Source organism: Rattus rattus, chromosome 2 (genome assembly GCF_011064425.1).
Source record: "Rattus rattus isolate New Zealand chromosome 2, Rrattus_CSIRO_v1, whole genome shotgun sequence".
NCBI classification, from domain to species: Eukaryota; Metazoa; Chordata; class Mammalia; order Rodentia; family Muridae; genus Rattus; species Rattus rattus.
Genome location: NC_046155.1, coordinates 155,259,854 through 155,271,742, shown reverse-complemented (window position 1 = coordinate 155,271,742; position 11,889 = coordinate 155,259,854). Strand labels below are relative to the sequence as shown.

Below are 11,889 nucleotides of genomic sequence, written 5' to 3'. Positions count from 1 at the left end.
CCAGATTCTAATTGGCAACAGGGGATTGACTTGCAGGAGACTGAGCCTCCTGCCTGAGCTCTCTCCCAGGTATTTTCCCAAACCTCCACCCCTTCCTGTAAGTTCTTGGCCTCTCCCTGCACCTCCTTGCCCACAGGGCCCCCACCAGGCTGTATCCTTAGCCCCTGTAACTAAAAAAAAAAAAAAAAAAAAAAAAAAAAACGTTGAGCAGCCACACCCCAATGGCTTTTCACCTTCCGTGCCCCCACACACTCCAAAAGGCCTGAGGTGGCTTTGCAACCTCAGTTTTGCGAGTCCTCCATGGAAAACTTCCGGAGCATTCCTTCTTGTCTCACCCCCTCCCTTAACTCCCCAGGTGGGCTTGGCTGCCAGCGGTTTTTCAACCACAGAACCAAGTCAACCTTTGCGTCCACCACATCCCTCCTTCCCCCAGGGCTTGACCATTTATGAGGTTTCTGAGTCCTCAGGGAGCTATCAACTTGGCATTTTCTCAACCGCAGTCCAGTGGAGATGGATGTGTCTCAAGCCGGCGCTGTGTAGAGCCACTGAGGGCTTTGTCAATTCCCACCACTGAGCTTGGGGTGGGGCGGAGCATCGATTCTGCTCTGAACGTTCCCCAGGGTACTATGAATGGGCAGCTGGGGTTCTGAGGCCGCTCCTTACCGGGAGGAAGCTGAGCGCTTCCAAGGGGTACCTCTGCTGCCTGGGAAATCTTTCACAGACCTCCACTCAAACAAAGATGGGACTTTTTTTTTTAATTATCACTATGCTTATTTTTTAAGCAAATACTTATACATATAATGCCAGGATTATATTATGTGCTTTAAAGATTATAGTTTAGTTAATTGACTTATTTCTCAGTCAGGTTAGCTGGAACTCACTATATAAGACCATACTGGCTTCAAATCTGCCTGTCCCTACTAGAATAAAGGGGTGAACCACCACCCCTTGATTTTATTTTACTTTTAAATTGCATGTATGTGGGGTGTGTTTGCGTGCGTGTGTGTGTGTGTGTGTGTGTGTGCGCGCGCGCGCGCGCGCATGTGTGTGAATGTGTGAATTAAGAAACAATTTTAGGGCTGGAGAGATGGCCCAGTGGTTGGAAACTTCTGTTTCAGGGGATCGGGTACCCCAATGGGCACTGCACACCTATGATGCACAGACATACATGCAGGCAAAACACTCAGACACAGAAAAAAATTTCAGCACATGAATCTAAAAATAAAATTTGTGGGGGGAATGAGGATACTGGGTAAACTGAGGACCTGGGTCTGACATTCCAAAACCCAAGGGATCAGAAACATGGAGCTGTGATCTTAGCACCTCTATGCCAAGATGGAAGGCGCACACAGGAGAGCCCTTGGACATTCAAAGGGCGGCTACCCTGCTATACACAGTGGTAAACCAAGCAAAGACACCCCAGCTCCTATTCCATTGTTACGACAAGACACCACGACTAAAGCATCTCATAAAATGAAGTGTTCAATTGGAGGCTTGCCTACAGTTTCATCCGTCGTTGGTCCATGTTCCTCACTGTGGGGAGCGAGGCGGCACATAAGCAGACATGATGCTGGGAAAATAGCCGAGAGCTTACACCTGATGCTCAAGACAGGTGAGGTTCACCTTTGGTGTCGAGGTGCCTGGGAGGAGTACACATTTTAGAATTCCCCAGCGGGGGGCTAGGGTGTGGCTCAGTGCTAAGACTCCACCCTTTTATGCTGAAAACCTTGGGTTCTATCCCCAAAGGGGAGGTGTAATTAGAAGGCACTTGGGAATTTCAAAATACCAGAAGAAGAAAGATAGCTGACACCTAGCCAAAAAGCAGTCCCCCAGAGATTCAAAGCTGGCAGGTCTCTCTGTGAACCACCCAGTGGAGCAAGCATCCAGGTTTGTGAATAATGCCTGGGACTGTCCCAGCATCAAGCCTCAGGAACTGCTCAGTCCTGGGCCAGTGGGGTGGCTGGTAACCAGGACTCCGCACCCCTATTCATCTCCAGGCCAAGGCGACTAGCTCCCTTGCACCTGTGCTGTCATCTCCCGGTCTACCCTCCTGCCCCGCTTTCCCTGTTCTTCAGTTCTATTTACATACCTCATTGGAGCCTCCTGGTTTCTGTCTCTACCCCGTAATCCTGCTGTCTGTCACCCCTTGCTCCCTGTCAGGACCTCTGTCTGCCACATTCTGTATGACTCCAAACCCATGGGACCAGATGTTCTTTCTTCGTGCTCTATACACCCCTCCCTCCTTTCTAAACCCCTCCCTCCTTCCCCATCTCACTTCCCATCACCTGTGCCTTCATTTCAGCCCACCCCACATTTTCAGAAGACAGAAGCCCCACACCCCAGATTGTGCCCTGCTCTCTCAGGTTGCAGCTGAGCTCTCTCAGTCTCCATCCCCAGTACCTGGGGTTCCTCTTCCTCCTCCTCTCCTTCCCTTCCAAGGAACCACAAGGCACAGCCTAACCTTCGGATTTCCTTGTCCCCACACACATACAGCAGTGGATTGAAGAAGCTAGTTGATCCCAGCAGAGTGAGCCCCAGTGGTCTCAGCAACACCCACACATCCCCCAGCTGCAGTCTGAACCCCCACTTGCCCAGGAACCTCAGCAACAGCAGAAGGTGGAAGGGAAACAAACAGATGAACAGCACGGCTGCAGTGGCCCCTGGCAGGCCCAGCAGTAGAGGCCTCCCTGAGCTGCAGCTACTTCCGCACGAGGCTATGGAAGACTCTCAGTACCCCCAGCGGCACACCAAACCCAAATACTAACTGATCCAGCATGGGGTTCCAAGCCCAGGGGTTCTGGTCATGCCTGGGGGATTCCAGGGTCATTGTCCCATTGAAGGGGTTTCTCTGGCCAGTTCGGTCCCTTGAAGTTCCCAGGGCTCTCCCAGCAAGGCCCAGCAGAAGGATCCAGAACCCACCAGCCCAGACAACTACTTGATGAACTATACGATGATCCAGTGCCCAGGATGGTTGGAGCAAGGAGATACAGCAGTCTGCGGCCACATGAGTCAGCAGCCAGCCACTGGCACAGAAGGTCAAGAAGGCCAGACCTGGGTCCAGGTGGCAGAAGGCGAGGCCCAGGGACCAGCAGGTGTGAGTCCAGGTGAGGCTGAGCGGGAGGAGCCCCAGGAATACGATGTCAGCTATGAGTTGGTGGCCAAACCAGGCCACAGACAGTGGGGCAGGAAAGAGGGATCAGGGCCAGCAGGCTGCAGCTGGTCATGTGCAGGAGGTAAGAGACAACTGCCATCAGAGAGTATAGGAGAAAGAGAACCGCCCAGGGCAGGTACTGACTCCCCAGCAGTGCTGGCTGCTGCATCTCCACAGGGTCCTCCATGGGCTGCACAGAGATGGGTAGACCAACAAAGCCTCCATATTAGAGCACACACATACCCCTGTTCCACGGTCCTCTGAGAGCTGCACCTCAGGGATGGTCCCAGAGCCCCCAGATCTCTGGTGTTCACCTCTCTCCCTCTGCTCCTGTGACCTCCCACCAGTCTCTCATCTTGACAAACCATGCCTCTATCCCCCTGACCCAGCTCAGCCCTCATTCTCTCCAGTGACTCCTTAGTCGGTCCCAATATACTCCAGGGCTGATGTCCCCACTCTCACCTCCTCCCCTGCCCTATACCTTCTATGGTTCCCCAAACCCTGAGTCTAGGAAGAGAAAATTCCACCTGGACCTGGCCTCCTCAACCACCCCTCCCTGGCCTCTCTTGTCAGACCCTCACCCTCCGGGTCTTCCTCTTCATGCCTGCCACCTTCCTCCATTCCGGAGGACGTAGACTCTTCAAGCCCAAGGCCCAGCCAGTCTGGATGAAGAGCCCCACCAAGGCCAGGAGGGACTCAGGACCTGGACCCTGTTCCATCCCTCAGTCTTCTGACTCTTGGTTGTCAGCTCAGGATTTAGATTCAAGTCCTCCCACCACCTCCCGCATCCCCTCGGCAAGTGGTTGTCTGGTCTTCTTCTCTTGAGGGTGTGAAGTTCCCCCCCCCGCCACCCCCCCCCCCGGAGCTGAGGAAGAACTCAGGGCCTTGCACTTGCTAGACAAGCGCTCTACCACTGAGCTAAATCCCCAACCCCTGGGTGCGAAGTTTTAAAGTGTGGCAAGCTCACACACAGAGGAAGGAGTCAGACCTGGCTAGAAGCAAAGCCAGCAGGACTGAGTCTGGGCCTTAGGTGCCTCTGGGAAGGGAAGGAATGGTTTTTTCATCTGGGTACCCCCAGGGAGGGTCGGAGCCCCTCATGGTCTGTGTGTTGTGATTCTACCCACCTCATCAGCCTCCTGGCCACCACTTCCCTCCTTCTGGAAGTAACTTCCTAGAATAACACACACACACACACACACACACACACACACACACACAGAGAGAGAGAGAGAGAGAGAGAGAGAGAGAGAGAGAGAGAGAGAGAGAGAGAGATCCCTGATATTTCATCGTTCTGGTGTATCTGGCTTCATCCCATTACTGTAGATACCATACTTCTATTCACCCTTCAAAACCTCACTGGTACCGCCTTCTTGAGAGGCTCTTCCCTGGCTATCGCTTACTCCATCAGGCTGGGAGAGTGTCACATCCTTGAAAGCAGGGTTCTAAGAGTGAGTTCTAGTCATACCATGGGTAAGTGACTATGTATTATTTTGTGCAGAACCATATTATTTTAAAGGTCTATCCTTTATGCATATGTATGTTATATGTGTGTTTAGCCTATACATATGTCTATGCCTATGTGTGTGCAATGCCTGTGGGAGCCAGAAAAATGTGGCCGATCTCCTGGAACTAGAGTTACAGAAGGTTGCAAGCCACCGTGGGGCTTGGAACTGAACTTGAGTCCTCTGAAGGCCCAGGTCTTAACTTCTGACCCATCTCTCCAGCCTCACATGGACCACATGGGACCTCGTCTCAAAACTAAAACTGAAATGAAAAACGCAGATGAATCACTGAATGGGTGAATGTCTCCCTCTGCCCTGAGAACTCCTCACACAGTTCCCGATTTGTGACCCTTCCTGAAAAGCGCTCTGTGTGTGTGTGCGTGTGTGTGTGTGTGTGTGTGTGTGTGTGTGTGTGTGTGTGTGTGTGCCTGCCTATTTGTCTGTCTGTCTGTACATCTAATCACCTGGCACTGGAGTCAAAGGTGGTGTACAGCTGCCTTACCTGGGTGCTGGGAACTGAACTCAGACTCTCTGCTGGAGCAGCAAGTGTGGTTAACCATGGAGCCGTCTCGTTTCTCCAGCTCCACCCCTCCCATCCTTACCCTCCCCAAATGCTAGAAAGCTGTGCCCATTTCATGTCCCAAATAGCCTGAATTCTCCCATGATCGATTCACATCTAGTTCCCCATTTTCTTGTCTTAGGGTTTCTACTGCTGTGGAGAGACACATGAGCCTTTGGTCTCTTATAAAGGACAACATTTCACTGGGGCTGGCTCACAGGTTCTGAGGTTCGGTCCATTGTCGTCATGGCAGGCATGGCACTGGAGATGGAGCTGAGAGTTCTGCATCTTCGTCTGAAGGCAAACAGGAACAGACTTTCTTCCAGGCAGCTTGGAGGAGGGTCTCAAAGCCCACCCCCACAGTGACACACTTCCTCCAACAAGGCCACACCTCCTAGTAGTGCCACTCCCTGGGCCAAGCACATTCAAACCACCTCAGTCCCTTAGGCCAGGCCGGCAGGTGGCTTCAGCACAGGCTCGCGTGGTGGAATTCACACTCTGGACTCTAAAGAATCTGCTGCCCAGAACTGAGGAAGATTAAAACTGGGGATCTTCACCAAAGACAGTCAGGACCCCAGGGTGGAGAGAGCACTGGATAGGGAATCTCTGTAGCATACTGACTCATACACACACACCACACACACACACACACACACACACACACACACACACACACACCTCATACACACACACACGCCCTCCATGTTTCTCATTAAATACCCTCTCTTCTGAGGTGGCCTCCCTCTCAGCCCTTCACCGAATCCCCCTTCTGGCATTAAAGAAAAATTCACCTTATTTTGTGTACATATATGTTAGTATGTATATGTATGTGTATGTGTGTGCATGCAAAGGTTAGACAACTTTCAGGGGTCAGGTCTCTCCTCCTCCTATGTTTGTCCCTGGGTTCAAACTCAGGCTGTCAGGGTTGGCTATAAGCACCTTTACCCCCCAAGCCATGTCCAGGCTTCCTGACCTTTATGATCACATTTGCCTGACATATCGCCCATACCCTTGAACCACTTTAACACACACAGTAAGAGGAGGGGTATTAAGTCAACAGGATCTAGAATCACCTGGGAGATGGGCTCATGCATACCTGTGGGAGACTGGCTTGATTCTGTTGAGGTGGGAAGAGCCATCTTAACTACAGGCAGTCATCCAGACTGTGGGCAGCCATCTTGTCTACAGGCAGCCAGACAGACTATGAGTAGCCATCTTAACTATGGGCAGCAAGCCATCTTAACTTGGGGGAACCTCAGGATGTGTACACCCTGATTCCTGAGGCTGGATTTCCTGCAGTGCAGAGGGAACTGCGGGCATTAGGTAGGAACTGTGATACCAACAGGGCCTCCTATGGCTAACGGAACCTCAGGTTGTTAGAGCAACCTGACAGCCCCTGGATCCACACGAAGTGGGTCTGTGTACCCCGTGGGGGCCTGGAGGGCATGGCCAGGCTGTAGTGGGAAGGGCAGTGGCACTGGGGAAGAGGAAGTGGGTAGGAGGTTTACCCAGGTTTTGTCTTAGGTTTGCTGTGGGAAGTGGGGAAGAGAGAAAAAGGAGAAGGGGGTGTGGAAATGAGTCTGCATTCAGCTCCCCACTCTAACCAGCACCCTACAATACTCTGTTCTCTCTGCCCATCTCCTTGTAACAAATATCCTTATGTGTTTTAGATCAGAATTGGCTCCTCGGTAGTCTTCGGGTACCTGCAACTTGGGCATAACATAGCAACGCCGAACTCTGAGACAAATCCCAGTCTCCCGCCTGACCCTTCATAGAGGCCTCCTTGGTCCTGATCTTTGTGCCCACCGTTTGGACCTCCAGGGATGTTGATAGCAACCCGACTCCACACAGGAGGCCATGGAAGGGCGGGGCTGGTTTCTTCCCTTTTCTCCTTTCTCACTCCTTCTCCTTTGCAGTGCTGCACTGGATGTGGACTAGAGAGCTTTGTACACACACACTACCAGCTTATTGTATTGCTGAGGCACACCCCCGGCCCCTCGCTGGGGGTTTCTGGGCAGCGACCCTCTATCAGTGAGCCACGCCCCCAGCTGGGTTTTGTTTTTAAAACAGCGTCACAAAGTTTCCCAGCATGGCCTTGAACACAGACTCCTCCTACCTTTAGGTAGGTGGACCCACAGGCATGCCCTAGCCAGAGGCCCCACTTTCAAAGCCCGCATCACGGCTTCACCCCTGTAGCTGCTGTGCTCCTGACTCAGTCGGACAAGGTCTCCATCACCATTATAAGTGGGTGGGACCAGGAGTCGGCACATCCTCTTTCCAACTCTTTTTCCCCACACAAACGAGAATGAGAACCAGAATTCATGCCTGGTGCTGGAGGACAACTTGCAGCAAGGTCCCTGGGTCTTGATTTTGAATTCTGCCCGGGCAGTGGGTCTGCCAGACTTTCTGAACAGTCACAGGATGAGAAAATGCAGGAGCTCGGGGAGCAGCTATAGGCCCCGCACCTGTTCTCAGGGCGGGTTCCACGCTGGGCGGGGAGATGTCAGGGGGCGAAGAGCTCATGACAGCTATTTCCCAACATGGGTGACAGACTGTCTCCTACTGCTGAGAAGATAAAACCAGGCCAGATTGGGGGCTCTGCCTCCCCTGCTGCCTTTCTGGAGAAGCACACAGGTAGTGATTAAGAGCGAAGCCTCCCTCGGTAAGGAGCTGGCTTCCACGCTGCCTAAGCTCCTGGAGCTTCAATCCAGAGGGAGGGGGCATGTATACCTATTGTGTGCTAGGTCAGAGCTTGTTGAAAAAGGAAAGATTGAAGAATGAAGTCACAGGCTTCAGAGACCCTCCATCAGCCCCTCCCCCGGAGTATTAACCCCTTCCTAAGATATTATTAGCTACTCCTCTAATAAGGCCCTTGCTCTTAAATACTAGTACCACCTCTAAGATATTGGCCCTTCACCTAATTGTCCACCCATTTACCTGACAGGTGCCTTATGTATTTAATTCAATGTATTAGTCACATCCATGGAGCCCTGAACCCACCCACCATCCCTTCTTTGCTGTGGGACCTTCAGTAAGTGACTTAACTGCTCTGAGCTAAATAGCCTCATCTGTGACAAGACCAAGGAGCTTATCCCAACAGCTTGCATGCATACAGATGTCTGCTTGGGACCTGGGGTTTAAGGAGATGTGAGCACCTGTGAGCAGGGGCATCTGACCAAGGCGTCGTATGTAACTATAATTCTTTTCAACGTCTATTTTTAATGATGATTCTTAAACACTTTAACCTCCCTGCTGGTCCACCACCCACCAGAGGCAGTGGCAAAGAAAGAATACGGGGAAGTGGACCTTTTAGAAATGGTTCTTTGGAGCAACTCCCATCTGTCAGGAAGCCAGCAGTTTAGTTTAGGTCAACAGTGGCAGCTCGATCCACTCACAACATACTTCATGGATAGACCAGAGGTCCAGTTCAGCAAAGTCAGGTAACAAACATGAATCAGCAGCAGTGACACTATCTAGCAGAGTCAGCCAGGCCTCAGCCTCAACTCAAGTCAGCAAGATGGACCAGCAGGGATGCCACGAGTTCTCGGCTGTACCTCTCTCAGCAAACCAAAGATCAAGACCAGCGAAGACTTGAGCTCAACAAGTGTTGCACAACCAGCTCTCCCAGCAAGCCAGCCTCAGCATCTGTCACTGTCCATTGGGTTCTATTTATACTCCCTCCAAACATCACGTGTCCTGCATGTGTCTCGGCGCACGAGGTCTGTCTCAGCTGACATCACTCTGCCAATTGGCCCAAGTCTACAGAAGCGGCAAGAAGTCACTAACATACACCAGAAGTTTTTGGTGGGGTTCTCTCTACAGTCCCAACAGAGCTCGACTCTGCAATGCAAGGCGGACCCATTCACTTGTGTCATTAACAAAGAATCCTTCGTCACGTGTCCCTTCATGTGCTTGCTTTAGCAGAGCATCCTCTCTCCTGGGTCTGCTTCAGCAAAACGTTCCTTCACGAGTCTGCCCCAGAAAAACAGCATCCGGTACAACTGACTTTCCAAAGAACCCTTAAGTTTCTACTGCAGTCATCTTCAGTCTCATTGGGGATCTCATTAGAGATGCTCTGGTCCACTGCACAGAGCACAGTCCACAGTCCCCAGGGAGATCCCTGTGACATCTGCAAGGGGCTGGCCCCTTCGTACTCTCTGACCCAGGCGGTCATTCCCTGGTGTTAGTTCAGGCACCGTAGGACCATATAGAACTAACACAGCAGCTCCACGCTGTCCCCAAGTACTCCCTGACCCAGGCCATCCAAGAGCCATTCCAGCATGACACCGTGCCACACTGCTCCCTAGACTTAGTTCCGGCACCGGAGTGCCATATGGCACTAACTAAAATCAGGGCTCTAGAAGTCCAGCAGCCGCTGGCCTATTGCACGGCTCCCTGCCACGGACTGCACAAACACTCCCAGCAACCACCCCCTGGTAGTTAAGGTATAGACTCCCAACTGTCCGGTGAAATCAAGACTCAATAAACTATAACTTAACAATCAGATTTATGTGTTAAATTCTTAATCCACAATACATCCACACGATAAACTCACAACCAACTGACAAAGATATAATCTGTCCACCTAGATAAGATAAATTGACCTGTAGAAATCCATCCCCTAAGAAACATTCATTACGGGGTTGGGGATTTAGCTCAGTGGTAGAGCACTTGCCTAGCAAGCACAAGGCCCTGGGTTCGGTCCCCAGCTCCGAAAAAAAAAGGAAAAAAGAAAAAAGAAAAAAAAGGAAGAAGAAACATTCATTACTACTCAGGGCCATTTAAGACCCCCCAGGATCTGGGTCCTACTTCTCTGTCTCCATCTTGATTCTCCTTCTCCTTCCCCTTCTCTCCCACCTTACAAAAGCTTTGTCCCCCACCTTACTTTTTACTCTCCGATCATGGGCCATGACCTAACTTGTGCCAACCCTCACCTGCATATAGACATCAACCTACAGTTGTACATTAGCATATGGGCGCTGGGAATCAAAATTGGATCCACTGTAAGAGCAACCAGTGCTCTTAACTGCTGAGCCATCTCTCCAGTCCCATGTGGGTTTTGTTTTTTAAATGCCTTTAAACTTGAAGGGGGATGTTAGTCAAATAACAAAACCTGGCTAATACATTCCATTTCTAGTCAAACTAAGGAAGAGTGGACAGAAGCCTTGCATTTAGTCACTTCGAATAAGTTACATTGCATACTTAGAGCCTATTGCCCAGATTTCAGTCACATGGCTATATGTAGTTACAAAGGATACTGGGAAATGTAGTTTTATTTTCACCATTTACCATTTGGGAAACAGATCTGATGCTAATACTAGACGGCTTTTGAGGATGGATAGCTGGGAGGACTTCCTAGAAGTAGAAGCATGTTTCAGAAGTTAATGTATTTGTTACAGGCTATGAAGGTAGACTTCTAGTCTGTAAGGTCTCCACCCTCTGTCGAGGTACTGGTCTCAGAGACAGGATGACTGATAAACCTTCATACCCAAACACTCCAGCCAGGGCAGGAGATAGAGACTGGAAATTTTTCTGCTGGAAATCTCTGCCGAAGAAGACATAGAGGAATGGGTTGAGGTACCTGTTGAAGCAGCCCAGAGCGAACGCAGCCCATGAGATGTGCTGCATCCTGGGGGAGTGGGGCTGCTGCAGACACATCAGCACCGTCGACTTCACCAAGAGCACCACGTTAAAAGGGAAGCAGAAGATGAAGAGGGCGCTTACAACCACCACCAGCAGCCTCTTGGGCCGCCTTGCATACACTCAGCCCTCCCTCCAGAGCCTGGCCCAGATGCAGTGGGCACAGATGCTGATGACAGTCAGGAGTACTAGGAAGCCAAGCAGGAGGTGGGTGATGGCTGTTGCCACCTGTCTCTTAGCAACTGTTGCACTCCAATCCTGCCCTGTCTCTCTTTCTCTGAATTGAAGTCAAAGTAGCAATATTCACAGCCGTGTACTTTCCCAGTGGTTCGGTACTTTTCAAGTATGGAGAACAGAACAGGCAACAGCTGCCAGCAGCCACACAGCGATGGACAGCCATGTGGCTCGACGCACCGTTCTGTGGTTTCTGCCCCACACAGGGTAACAGAGCCAAGATGCAGTGATCCACAGAGGTGAGGACCAGCAAACGGATGCTAGCGAAGAAGGTGAGAGCCAGAAAGGCCATGCAGACTTTACAGACCAAGTTAGCAGATGGCCACTAGCCATAGACCATGACATGGATGGAAATAGGAGCAGACAGGAGGACAGGAAAGGCAGCCAGGGCCAGGTTGAAGAACCAGATCCTGGTGACAGTGCGGGCCGTGCAGAGTACAGCCATCCACAGTGCCAGCCCATTGCCCAGGACTCCAGCAACACAGGACGCAAACAGGATGGTGTTGGTGAGCTGGCAGAGATACCACACCTCCACAGGCTGGCATTTGAGATCAGCCATGTTGCAGAAGGAGACCATGTCAGAGCCACCAATGGCATCTCATTAGAGTCCATGCCCCACTCCCTGAGATAAAGCCATTTAATGCCTTCACATTGTATGTGTGGGGGTGAGGGTGTCTGTCTTTTAGGCAAGGTCTCTACCACATAGCCACACCCAAGCCCCCTCACTGAGGGATCCTATACAATAAGGCACAAGAAACTAATAGTCAGGGGATCATAGTAGGGCTACAGAAATGGTGAAAATA

The 11,889-nt window shown here is 51.2% G+C and overlaps 1 protein-coding gene and 1 pseudogene across 1 annotated transcript; both read right to left on the bottom strand.

Moving 5' to 3' along the window:
- Positions 1-2,246: 2,246 nt before the first annotated feature.
- Positions 2,247-3,338, bottom strand: LOC116894714 (annotated as a pseudogene).
- A 7,274-nt stretch (positions 3,339-10,612) lies between these two features.
- Positions 10,613-11,645, bottom strand: Gpr32 (G protein-coupled receptor 32). Its single transcript, XM_032895145.1, is given in 4 exon segments — positions 10,613-11,128; positions 11,131-11,193; positions 11,195-11,296; positions 11,298-11,645. Coding segments are annotated over 4 exon segments (1,029 nt in total).
- Between the last annotated feature and the right edge of the window lie 244 nt (positions 11,646-11,889).